This window comes from Pungitius pungitius, chromosome 1 (assembly GCF_949316345.1).
Source record: "Pungitius pungitius chromosome 1, fPunPun2.1, whole genome shotgun sequence".
Taxonomy (NCBI): Eukaryota; Metazoa; Chordata; class Actinopteri; order Perciformes; family Gasterosteidae; genus Pungitius; species Pungitius pungitius.
This window is the reverse complement of record NC_084900.1, coordinates 32,335,774-32,347,621: the sequence shown is the minus strand read 5'-3', so window position 1 is coordinate 32,347,621 and position 11,848 is coordinate 32,335,774. Positions and strand designations below refer to the sequence as shown.

The 11,848-nt window shown below is 41.4% G+C and overlaps 2 protein-coding genes across 2 annotated transcripts; one reads left to right on the top strand and one right to left on the bottom strand.

Moving 5' to 3' along the window:
- Positions 1 to 1,201: 1,201 nt before the first annotated feature.
- pym1 (PYM homolog 1, exon junction complex associated factor) lies at positions 1,202 to 3,993 on the top strand. Its single transcript, XM_037480801.2, has 3 exons — positions 1,202 to 1,513; positions 2,705 to 2,798; positions 2,988 to 3,993. The coding sequence occupies exons 1-3, from the start codon at positions 1,483 to 1,485 to the stop codon at positions 3,454 to 3,456; spliced, it is 594 nt and encodes a 197-aa protein (XP_037336698.1). The 5' UTR covers positions 1,202 to 1,482; the 3' UTR covers positions 3,457 to 3,993.
- A 1,221-nt stretch (positions 3,994 to 5,214) lies between these two features.
- On the bottom strand, positions 5,215 to 11,187 carry LOC119199451 (transmembrane protein 198-like). The gene is made up of 5 exons (XM_037456867.2): positions 10,041 to 11,187; positions 8,897 to 9,189; positions 7,367 to 7,942; positions 7,110 to 7,231; positions 5,215 to 6,724 (listed from the first exon to the last, which is right to left on the bottom strand). The coding sequence occupies exons 2-5, from the start codon at positions 9,048 to 9,050 to the stop codon at positions 6,575 to 6,577; spliced, it is 1,002 nt and encodes a 333-aa protein (XP_037312764.2). The 5' UTR covers positions 9,051 to 9,189; positions 10,041 to 11,187; the 3' UTR covers positions 5,215 to 6,574.
- Positions 11,188 to 11,848: the final 661 nt, after the last annotated feature.

Here is an 11,848-nt window from a genome sequence, read left to right as displayed (position 1 = left end):
AAGATGGTATCTTTACATGCGCCATTTAGATGCGCCATTTACCGTCGGCGAGGTTGGAGATGAACCAGCGTAGATTTGGTTAGCGTAAGAAATTTGATGTGTGGTGTGAGTGCGTGTGAAAACACCCAAAAGCGTGTGTGTCACACGGGGAAACCGTGAGAGTTGGCAGCCCTGTAGCTGTGTTGGCTATCTTGACAACGACTTTCCTAACAGTCAAACATCAAGCAAGTGCAACGCAAGACAAAGCAAGACAGCAAATAAGTTACTGAAGAGTCCAGCAGAAATATATACATGCAAAATAACCTACAATTTCACTCATGTGGGCCTATATGATCATGAGGTCAGAATGCCCACAAAATTGTACCAAAAAATACACACTTGACACCATTTTTATTATTGTTTTTCAATAAAGTTTTGATTATGTGTCCATCTTGTAATGTTTTTTCACCTCAAACACACATCTGTAAATTGATGCAATTCATACTTATGGAAATAACTATGTAGTCATATAGTCAGATACAGACAATAGGTCTACATAGCCGTGTATAATCAATGCTATGATTTTACCATGCCGTTTTCCGTATGGTTTCAAAAGGTTCCATTTTTTACCAGCCTGTTCCTGCCCAGCTTTTTGAACGCCACTCATATTAGTATTAGCCGTATACTCAATACTAATATGAGTGCCGTTCAAAAAGCTGGGCAGGAACAAGCTGGTAAAAAAGGGAACCTTACAGATGTTTTATTTATTAGCTACTATCATAGATAAATATTGCGGTATCGTTTTTGTGGTGTTGTACTTGTGATATCATATCGAAATATTGGTATCGTGACAACCCTAAATAGACTATACATTATACTATTTCATATTATTATTATTATTAATGCATTAATGTAAAAACATAATACTCCTGTTGGCTGGGATGGAGCTTAGTTGGAACTATTTTGTATAGGAGTTTTACAATGATTATTTTCATTGATTCATTGTTTGTAAAAAAATCTGAAAACAGTGAGACAAACCAGCATGGGACCATGTTTTGGGTTTTTGAATGCAAACATCTTAATTGCAAGTAGGACTAAGCACATTATATTCATTGCCAATGGATAGTAAATATAATTAGAACGAAGCATAAGGAGAAACAAGCCGTTAAGTTATAACACCCGCTGACCATGAAAACCTGGCAACCCATAGTCCACGTCGTCACATCCGAAGTTGAAGAAAAGGGTTCGCACGTTTTCCCTCCTCTTAGCGTCCGATTACACGCGCACACAAACGGCGTTTCTTCCCGCACAACATTTACATTGTGATAGACCTCCCGTAGAAGCTGCCATGACACATTTCACCTCGGGGGGGGATGCAAGAGTTTAAAAAGTTGTGTTAATTCGCTGCAGTGTGTGATCGCAGGGAGCGAGGGGACGTTTGGTGAACAACGTCACGTAGTGACCGACTGGAAGATCGGAGCAACACCTCAACGTTACACCAAAATGGCAACCCCCTATGTCGAAGATGATTCTGGTAAGGGTTGATGCATGTGCCAGACCTTTTTCTCACTGAAAAAAACCCCCACCTACCATTAAACACAGCGAATACAATAATGTCTTTACTTCTATCGGCAGCGTTGTAAACCCTTTACTATGTTTAACGAGGTTTTTGGTTCGAATGTTTGGTTTAGCAGGGGGCCAATGCCAGCTAAAACGGCTGAAACTCCACAATCGGCTTTTAGCTAACGTTAGTTATTGTGCCTCATTAATTAAATAACGTTAGGTTCTCGTAAAAATACGCTTCTTCCATTGAAACATTTAATTTGTAACTTTGCTATCTTACGAGTAGCCCCATTAACCTTTTATATAAAAAACTGACACATGAGCTAGCTAACATGAGCTAACGAGAATTCAAAAGTATCACGATATTTCATCTCCAGCATCAGTATTTACGCGCCGCTCTTGCGTGTGTGTGTAAAAATCATTTTCGTACAAGCGATATCAAGATTATGATGACAAAGACTTAAACGGATTTTTTTGCATTCCAAAGCTCGAAAATGTATCAATGGAGAAACATACACATTATCTAATCAATATGATCCAATTGACAACAATCTATACATGGGAGGAAGGGGCAAACGTGCATTTTCACTTCCAGAAGACACCATACAAAAGAAATGATCAAATTGCAAATGTCAGGAGGAGTAGATTCAAAGCTCAAATGATCCTTTCTTTTGTTTTTTAAAATCCTAAATAAATTCCTAAATTGTGAAAAAATGATTTGGGCTTGTGACAATGCACAGCACATATTCAATTGTATTCATTCAAAGGCCTTCATGTAGGCCTACTCTATGAAACCTGGTCGGGATCCACAAGTGGGTCATATTATTTATATTCCAGTGTTTTATTTTTCATAATGTTCTGATAACTGTTATATACTCTAATGTTACATTTAACATGAAATGCTACCCACATTGTTTGTTTTACTAATGAGAGGAAATTAAAAGAACAAAAAAGCCCTTTAACTCCACCTGAATGCATTTATTCAGTCTCATTTATGATTTATCTAAAAACGTGATCTCTTTGAAATGGCTGGTTGACCATCTCACAGTTATGCAGAAACATACATGAGCTATATCGGTGGATTAGGTAGCGATGGTTTTCATAAAAAAGAGAAATATTTAGGAAATACGGATCGTAAAATGTTGTACCTGTTGCTCTTCAGGGAAATACATTGCTGCCACTCAGCGAGCCGATGGAACATGGAGGAAGCCGAGGCGGGTGAAGGATGGTTATACTCCACAGGAAGAAGTACCAGTGTAAGGGCAGCTCTTTTTCCCCCTTCATATATACGTGAAGATAATAATATTATTGTGGAAGTATTAGGGGGTGAGTTACTTGGACTGGTTTCAGTGGGCCTGATTTTGAACGGACAGGTTTAAGAAAAGTGTAAGTCATTTGTATCCCTTTCCCCTCATTTTTGAAGCTTTTTTTAATTTCCGTTTCAGCTATGAAAACAAGTTTGTCAAGTTTTTCAAGGGCAAACCAGACCTGCCGCCTGGGATGAGTCCGTCCGACGCGGTTCCGGCAAAGCAAAAGATTCCCGGTTGCGGGGACGCCGATGTGGCCGGTCTGTCAAAGGCGGCCAAACGCAACATGAAACGTAAAGAAAAACGAAAACAGCAGCAGGATGTTGACTCGGTGAGCGACGCTGTCGAGAACGTGTCCATTTCAGAGAGCGACAAGTCTTCCGACAAGACGCCGGTGTCAGTCTCGTCTCCCAGTAATTCCTCAGCGGAAGCCGACGAAAAGGCCAAGAAGATCAAAAACCTGAAAAAGAAGCTGCGGCAAGCTGAGGATTTGAAGCATAAAGTGGACTCGGGGGAAATAACAGAGCCATCGAAGGACCAGTTGGAAAAGCTGCTCCGAGTAAAGGCCTTACAGGATGAGTTACAGCAGCTCGAGTGTGACTCTTGAAGCAATGAAGGAAAGCAAAGGAGTCAGACAGACTAAACGTACAAACCACATACTGACAGACAGGGAAGGGACCTTTGTAGCTTTGGGATCATGGCCTCCGTTAGACATTATTTTACCTATTTCATACTCCTCATGAACTCTGGAAGGGAACACAGTCCCAGCGCCTCACAGGCAGAGAATGACAGATGGTCCTGGTGGCGGCCATCACATTGTCAGAATTGACGAGCAAGTTTCAGATCTCCAGATAGCAACGTGACTGCTTGTACACCTGTATTGGCCTGGCCACGTGTTTATGGATATCTTTATAAATAGCTCTTCATTTGTACATTGCTTTGTGCGTGTTTGTCCTTTTCCATTTGGTACCTTTTCATAGCATCGGGTATTGCTTACACATACAATATTTTCTGTGAAAGAGAATATAGTTTGTTTAATTGTCTAACTTTTTTTCCAGTCATTGGATGCCTTCTAATTGCACCAATATTAATTTACTGTCTATACAGTTATTACATTAAAACTACATGCTGGGAAAAATCTTAATCTCACATTGTTTTGAGTGGTGGAGGAAACAACAACTTTATTTTGGAAGGAGGGATCTAAAACAAATCTATATCGTGGTATATTTTGGAAACAAGTTAATGTTTTTATTGTATATTTTTCCTATTGTCAGAGAAATCTCAAAAAACAAGTTCATTCATTGATCATTACAACCAGTTTTGTCCCTAGCTAAAGCCTGATGGAGCTTATTCCTCTGTGCCATAGAGCGCCATTGTTAAAACAAATAAAAATGCAATAAAATACACCCATGAGCCAGACTATTGCTCTCGATATTACGATGAACACGGACCCTATAGTTACTCTTGAGAACTCTTAGAATTTTTTACCTATATTCATTTTTGCTCCTTTAATCAACAATCCAGTGGTTGTCCAGTGTTTTATTTTCAATATAAGATTAAATTAAGAAACTTATTGACTTAAACATCAGAGTTTCCCCATCTGTCCACTCCTTGTCCTATCCTTGTGTTCAAGGAGGCGTCTCCATTGACGGGGTGATTAGTAGCGATAGTTACATGAGCGCGTCATTGTTTTTCCCTTGAATAGGTTTTGTACATAGTAAACAACATAGTTAGCTTTTGTCTCATGGAGGAAGTGTGGTTAGTCGTTTACCTCATAGAACTGCACCCATGTTTTCTTTTTCACCTTCACACCACAAAGACGTCACATTCAGCATACGTTGCGTCATGAACTATTTCTGTGATAATAAAAAACATCGTTTTCGTAAATACATTCCTTATTATTTTCGTATTGCTCTTCATCATATGTGTGGAACCCATGAAGCTCTGAGGCTCTGTGATCGTCATCGCTGCTCTCCCAACTCACTGAAAGTGCGTAAAAACACAGTATTCTGGCTCGGTCGTGGGGCCAAACAAGCGTCGTTGCCGTGACGCCTGGATGACGACTACTACTGGGTGGCCACTTGGCAGCCATTGAGGCGCCACAGTCCTGACGGCGGACCGACGACTGCCACACACATGCCATTGCGTGCCCGTGCCACGAGGATCTCTTGTTGCTGATGTCTGCACTGTGGAGGGAGCTGAAAGGGAGCCCAATTGTCAGCTGTTAAGTCTCAATGGACCGGCGAGTCCTATCTTCTGAATCTTTCTCAAAGCAAGTAAGAATAAACCATCTCACTAAGTTTATTTTTCACTTTTTGTTGAAAGTTTCTTCCATTTCACAGTGAATCTGTTTTTTCCAGGGCTCTGGACACTGGCAGTGGGATGAAATTTCTGATTTCTGCTCCTTCCCCAAACCGGTCAGACAACTCTTCCACCCAGCAACACCAATGCTGCATTCACGTGGACAAACACACATATACACTTATTTGAAGACCCCCAGTACTGGCGTGTAAACCAGCACCACGTTGGAGCAGTGGAGTAGACCTTCCCTCTGACAAAGGATGCAATGTGACAACCGAACCACCAGAGGCCTCCAGCGGTTCAGCTGAGACCTTTACTCAGGCACAAGAATTCAGTATAAAAACACAGAAAGATGCTTAATAACTCTCCCTTGAGTTTTTAGTGGCAGGGTCTGGATCAAAACAACAACAAAGTAGATATAATAATAATAATAATTGATTGCATGTTCTGATATTTCTTATTTTGTTTTTAATTTAAAAGGAAGCGTTTTAGTATACATACAGTGAATACCAGCCAAGACCCACTTAGGCATCTTCAGTGTGGGATATTTCATCCTGAAACTATTACTACATAATATACCTTAATTAGGACTTCTCGACAAACATTTTAACTTTTAATGGGGGAAACCCACAGGAGTGTTTTACATTGACATTAATAATGGCTTAGTTCTGTATCCCAGTTGTTTGAAACCAAGCTCCTAAAGCTTACACATAAATACCGTAACACTTGTAATGCCCTAAGAAAACAATCTCTCACCAGAGTGAAGTTATAACGAGATCTATCTATCAATAGATGTGATGTAACTTACTGGACTTTTTGATATGGTTGATTATATCATAGTAAGGTAAATATTCTTTGGACTTGGACTGTTGCCTCAGTGATTTACATTCTCACTGTTAATGCAGCATGTTGTGATTATATTTTAGGCAGAACATACATAAGACAGTGATGGATCTTGAGATCTCTCTTCAACAACAAGGATTTTGTATTATCAAAGTTAGCTTAAAGTTTGCTATAATACGTTGTCTTTTTAAGTCATCTAGTGGAGTCATTGCCATTTTGGGCCAAGGTGGCTGTTTGGTTTGTTGTTGTTTTGTTTCTAACACATTTTTGCTTTAACAGACATTTATTAACGAAACACCAAAACAGCATTCATTAATCTGTCCGAATCCTATAACATCTCTAGTTTATCGGCTGTTTTCCCAGTTTTTCAGACGCATACGTGAATGTTTTTTGCCGTCCCAACTGTAAAACACAGTGTCTGTTCAAAGGAAGCAATGATCTATAGTCAGATGACTGAGATGTGTTGTCATCATTCACACTGTGTGCGTGTTTGATGATCAAAGTGCAGTCAAAAAATCGTGAATTAAATGCCACACGTCATGGATTCATCAGATGTGGTCCAAACATCTGAGGCGTCCCTTTCAGACTGTATAGACGGGCGAGGCAGAGGTCAGAGACACCATCGAGCCCGTCTCAAAGTCAAAGTCAATTAGAGTGTGTGTGATGGTGCTGGCGCTGCTGGTGGAGGAACCCGTCTCCATCCGGCGCTCCTGAAGGCTCTGGAGATAACTCTGAAAGCCAGACGGGAGAACGACACGTTGACATTGTGGCCACGTACAATCAGCGTGTGACGTGCTTGTAAGTGTGCCCATGTTCACGTTAATAAAGTAGTGTTATATAATAGCGTCAATAGTCACATTTAAATGAATGGTGATGTTGTTGCTGTATGAAGATATATTTGCTTATAATTCCAATTCAAGTGAAAAATACCATCCATTTGTATAAAATGTACATATCATGACTCCTACCCCAGGCTTTGACCCTAAATTGCGTCGGTAACTAAGAGAAAATCCCAACCAGGAGAAAATTGGTAAATGGAGAAGGTTTTCCCATGTGACTCATGCATGAGGTCCATCGATGAAAGCTGAGTGATTCTTTTGAATCTGAGTCATTTACCGGTGCCAGGACGTCTCCAGCGTAGCGCTTCAGCGGCGGAGGCCTACACCGGCGATGGTATCTTCTCCTTGACTCTCTATACCCGTGGTTCTTATTATTTTTCTTGTATTTTTTGTGTGCGGCTGGAAAGCGTCCAACGGGGAGCAAAAGTGAAGCAAATCATGAATGTTTGACATCACGGGAGGAGGGTTTTTTTTTGTGCTCATTCAACATGAAAAAAGCTCTGAATGTGAGAGTGCGGATGGAATATAACTCACCATCTTTGTGTGACACTCCTTTGGCGGTAAACCCCCGCTGCACCAGCACACCCGCCAGACCCAAAACAGGCCAGATCCCAACGACCGCCCAGTCAAAACGGCAGAGTGGACTCGGGGCCACTTGGCAAAACAGATCATACACCTGATCCGGCAGCGTAAACGTCCCCACGAGATAATCCACGCTGAGCGTCACGGTGCCGGCTCCAAGCACAGATGTGTAGACGACGGTGAACAGTCGCCGCCACCGGAGAGCGTGGAGAGCGGCGGCGATGGCGGCAGCCAGCGCGGCGAGGAGAGGCGCCCACGCCGGAGCCAGGCTGTGAAACTGGCCGACGACCACCAGGGCGGCGAGAGACAGCAGGCCCCCCAGTTGCAGCCCGCTGAGGACGAGGCCCAGTGGGGGCACCAGCGTGGTCGTCAGGCCGCAGAGGACGCCCACGGCCAGGCTGACCCCGGCCCTGGACTCTGACCTGAGCCGGGCGTCCAACAGGCGCTCCGTGTGGTACAACAGGGGGACGGTCGTGGCGCCGAACACGAAGCCGGAAATGAACATGACCATCTTGAAGCAGCGGAATCCTGACGGAGGGGAATTAAAAAATCGAATGGTGGTTCGTCTAGAGCAGGACAAATGTGATGTAGAGGCAGACGCAGACTATCCAATCGTAACGTTACATCATCCAGCTATTTAAAAGCTTTTTTTTAATAACAGAAGGTAAAGGAGGAAACTGTACAGTTTGGATAAGACATTGGCTGACATTTTACACGTTTGTGGCGTTGGATTGATTCTGAAGGCCATCCTTGGTCTTCGTTGCAGATTTTGTTACCACTGCAGTACTTTCTTCATTTCAACTGGAAATCATTCATTTTGGAAGGAAGGTACATCAATTTTTTAGAGCTCTCACATCAGGTTAATAATACCGTTGCCTACAATACTGAAAACATTTTTTTCTCTAAACCATTTCCAGTCATAATATTCTTTACAGACAATGCTGTTATAGTAACTTAGTACAGTAACATTGACGTTTTCAGCATGTGTGTTTGCGAACGCATCACGTTTTAGGTCCATAGGACACACTTCTCCTAATCAGTTTGTGTTTATTGGATTTTTGTCCACATATTTAATCATTTTAAACAGAGAAGGTTATTTTTAACTCTTTTTCATGATATTGTTTTTTTTTTGTGGCGCTAGCGGGGTTAAATCTCCCATACACCATTGATACTAAATATAGGACTGCCCTTATCTGCAAGAAAACAAACCCCACAGCGTCAGAACTAACACTGTGAAACCACTGAGTTGTTGAGCAGGTGGCACTTTATCAGTGCTGCTTTTCCAATTTAGGCAGAGGACTACCCGTCTGTCTCTATGCTTATCCACCTTAACACCCAGACAGCTTTCAGACACCTGCAAATGTAGGTTTGAGCCGTTTGTGTGACCTGATGAACCATTAACGCTACAAACAAAGTCCCAGCAGTGACACGTTGAATTCAATATTCACATCTGGTTTTTGTTCCGGTGTCATGAATACATACCGAAAAAGGTGAAGATCAGGCCGAACGAAAGGCAAACAGAGCAGACGAGGGATGAGATGATCTCATACTTGATATTAATCTCAAGCGTACACATGTTCACCTCAACCAAGCCGGTTCCTGGCTCCTCAGCAACATAGAGTGAAGTGAGAGTCATCTTGGAGGAATATTAGTTCTATTGCTTTGAGCAAGTTGGTCATTAAAGGATGGTAAACCTAAAATCTGGCATGTGGTGTTCAGGGACAGAGGAAGCTCCTGAATGAAGAACATACACTAATCTGCTTCCTGGTGTGCACCTGCAAAAAGAGGAGAGTGTTTTTCAAGTTTCCATGGCAACATAGAGAGTCAGCAGAGTCAGAGTTCATTTTCCCGGCTCCTAAACTTAAGAGTTATGTTTAAAAACATCTATATTTGATGTGAATTGCTCTTTCTCATTTACCAATTTCCAACAAAAAATAACAAAACACAAAATAGCTCAATAATAACACATGATATTACGCCCAAAAAATACAATAAATGGTTGAATGATCTGCATTACAAAGCCAAATGTGGAGAAAAATGTACAATATTCGCCTCTCAATGGTAGTGGAGCAGAAGTATACTTTAAAATGGTGACGTTCAAATACTTAAGTAAATGCACCTTCCACCAATGGTGATAGCTTTGCATTATTTATCATTTATTATTGAACTGACAAAGACTAACAACTACTTGTATAAAGTGTAAATCCTGTTTACACACTTCTCTTATGTTAACGTCTGTCTATTCACAGTGTTTAATACCGTATCAGCTGTTCGGGCAAATCTTCTGTTAAGCCAATGTAATTAAGATAGATTTAGCTGGTGAGTAATCCTCCACTTTGTACTGTTTCTCTTAAAGGTGAGTGTGAAACTCCCAACACTTCCCCTTCTTACCGGTTCCTGGTAAAACTGTTGATTGCTCCCCGAAGGAGATGAAGCTCTAGAAATGATTCCTTTTTTATTGGTTTGACATGTTTTTATATATATATATATTTGATGTTCTACTCTTTCTGGTAATTAGATACTATATCTATCTACAAGACCAAATCATTTCCAACAAAGAATGTGATAAAAAAAACAACAACAAGAATCCGTCTAAGATAAAAGCATGACTTTGAGAGTGGCCTACCTGCATTGAGGCATATCTTCACAGAGTCAATGTGAGAATATGTAAAGTTAACTAGGAGCGAGCAGGCTGTGTTGGTCGCTGTGAACTGTGGGTGAGCCTCCGTGTCCGACCTGTGCTCGTGTGAACAGCTGACACCTGACTAAGAGGGGGGCCATCTGCTGCCAGCGATAGTGGGCGGCTGCCTCAGAGTCCACAGCAGAATCCAGCTCTCACTAACCTCCACACTGGGATCCTCGACTTTGGAGCTGCTTCATCGCGTTAGAGCTTTAAGTCATTCCATGTGGCACTTTTAATTAAAGGCTAACTACAAGCCAGATTCAGGAAAGGCTCGACATTCTTGCTTTACTGCAGTTGGGCTCTGTTTGACCTGTGTGGTTTAAATGTTTCAGAACCAGCTATGACTTGCTTGTTAAAGAACGTAGCAGAAATGTTGGTAGCGGCATGTTAGGGTGGAATCCTCAAAGGACTGATTTAATGTACACGTCACTGTAGGTGTATCAATTTCATCTAAATGTGTTAAACCCCTGGATTATTTGACCAGCCCAACCTTTACTGGGGACCAATGCTTTCAGTGTAATTGTAGACCCAAAGTTAATCCACCAGATGTAGACAAACACCACATTTTAATGTGAAGTCTGAGGCCATGCTGTTCGCTGCCTGATAGCTAGAATTCACTCACGAATGATCCAGAGATCTCAGAGTAGCCATTAGCAGTTTTAATCATGATATAAATGTTATATCTTCCTTCAAATTGTTCATTGTGTATACACATTCAGAGCAGTGAAATGTCCTGGCATTGTTTCACATACTTTGCCAAAAAAGCCGATTCAGGTTCTCTGACGTCACACTATCAACTTAAAGTATGTAATGCAGTGGGTACTTTAGAAGAAGGCTTGTTAATGGGCCTATTACTCGCCAACTCAGGCCGCTGGTTGGAGAGATTTGCCAGTAGGGTTGATGGTCCAGAGGGAGGGAGGGACTGGGAGAGAGAGAGAGAGAGAGAGAGGGAGATGGGCTGCAGTGCTTAGCACACTTAACAAACCAAGGTTACACTGAATGATGTCAGCGCTGACTAACTGGCACGCTGTAATGTGGGATCCAGTTTCACTCACAGTTATCTGTCAGCTCAGCTGCTGGAGAAAGAGCTTAACAGCCCGAGTGCCAAAGGTTCAAAGGTTCACACTAACGGTTTCTTTCTGTCAGAGGGCCGTTTTCTAAACATCAGTCACAGTTAAGTCCAAACTGTACAAAAGTTCTCAGAGTGACGTTCGTGCTTCTTTAGGACAGAGCGTAAAATAAACATTTGAGCAGCATTCCTAACTTGGGGAGTGAGTCATATCTCATCCGTAATGTATCGCAGATAGTAATGTAACAACCTTTTCCAACATCTTTTGGAAGATAAGCAGAATCATTGTATCTATGTATCCACAAACACCAGATATATCTGATTGAAGGACCTGACTCCCTTTAATGGATTGCTACCCCATACAAACATTTAAATCACTTTGAGAATCCATTAAAGTTTAGTCCCACTATATAATCTTACTATAATCTTCCACAGTCTGAAGAAGCCTTCATTTGAAACTGACTATGAGCAAAAACCTAAAATACAACTGCTTAAGTACCATAAGTACAGTTTTTATTATACTTTAACATCACTTTTGAAACTATTCCAATACAATCCTCTACTTTACTAGCAGTAATTCCACAGTGTACAGTAGTATTGTTACGGTCCTTTACCTCGATAAAAGCTGTATACTCCACCAATGATTCTTTGATAATAACAGATAAGTAAAAAAACATTTAAA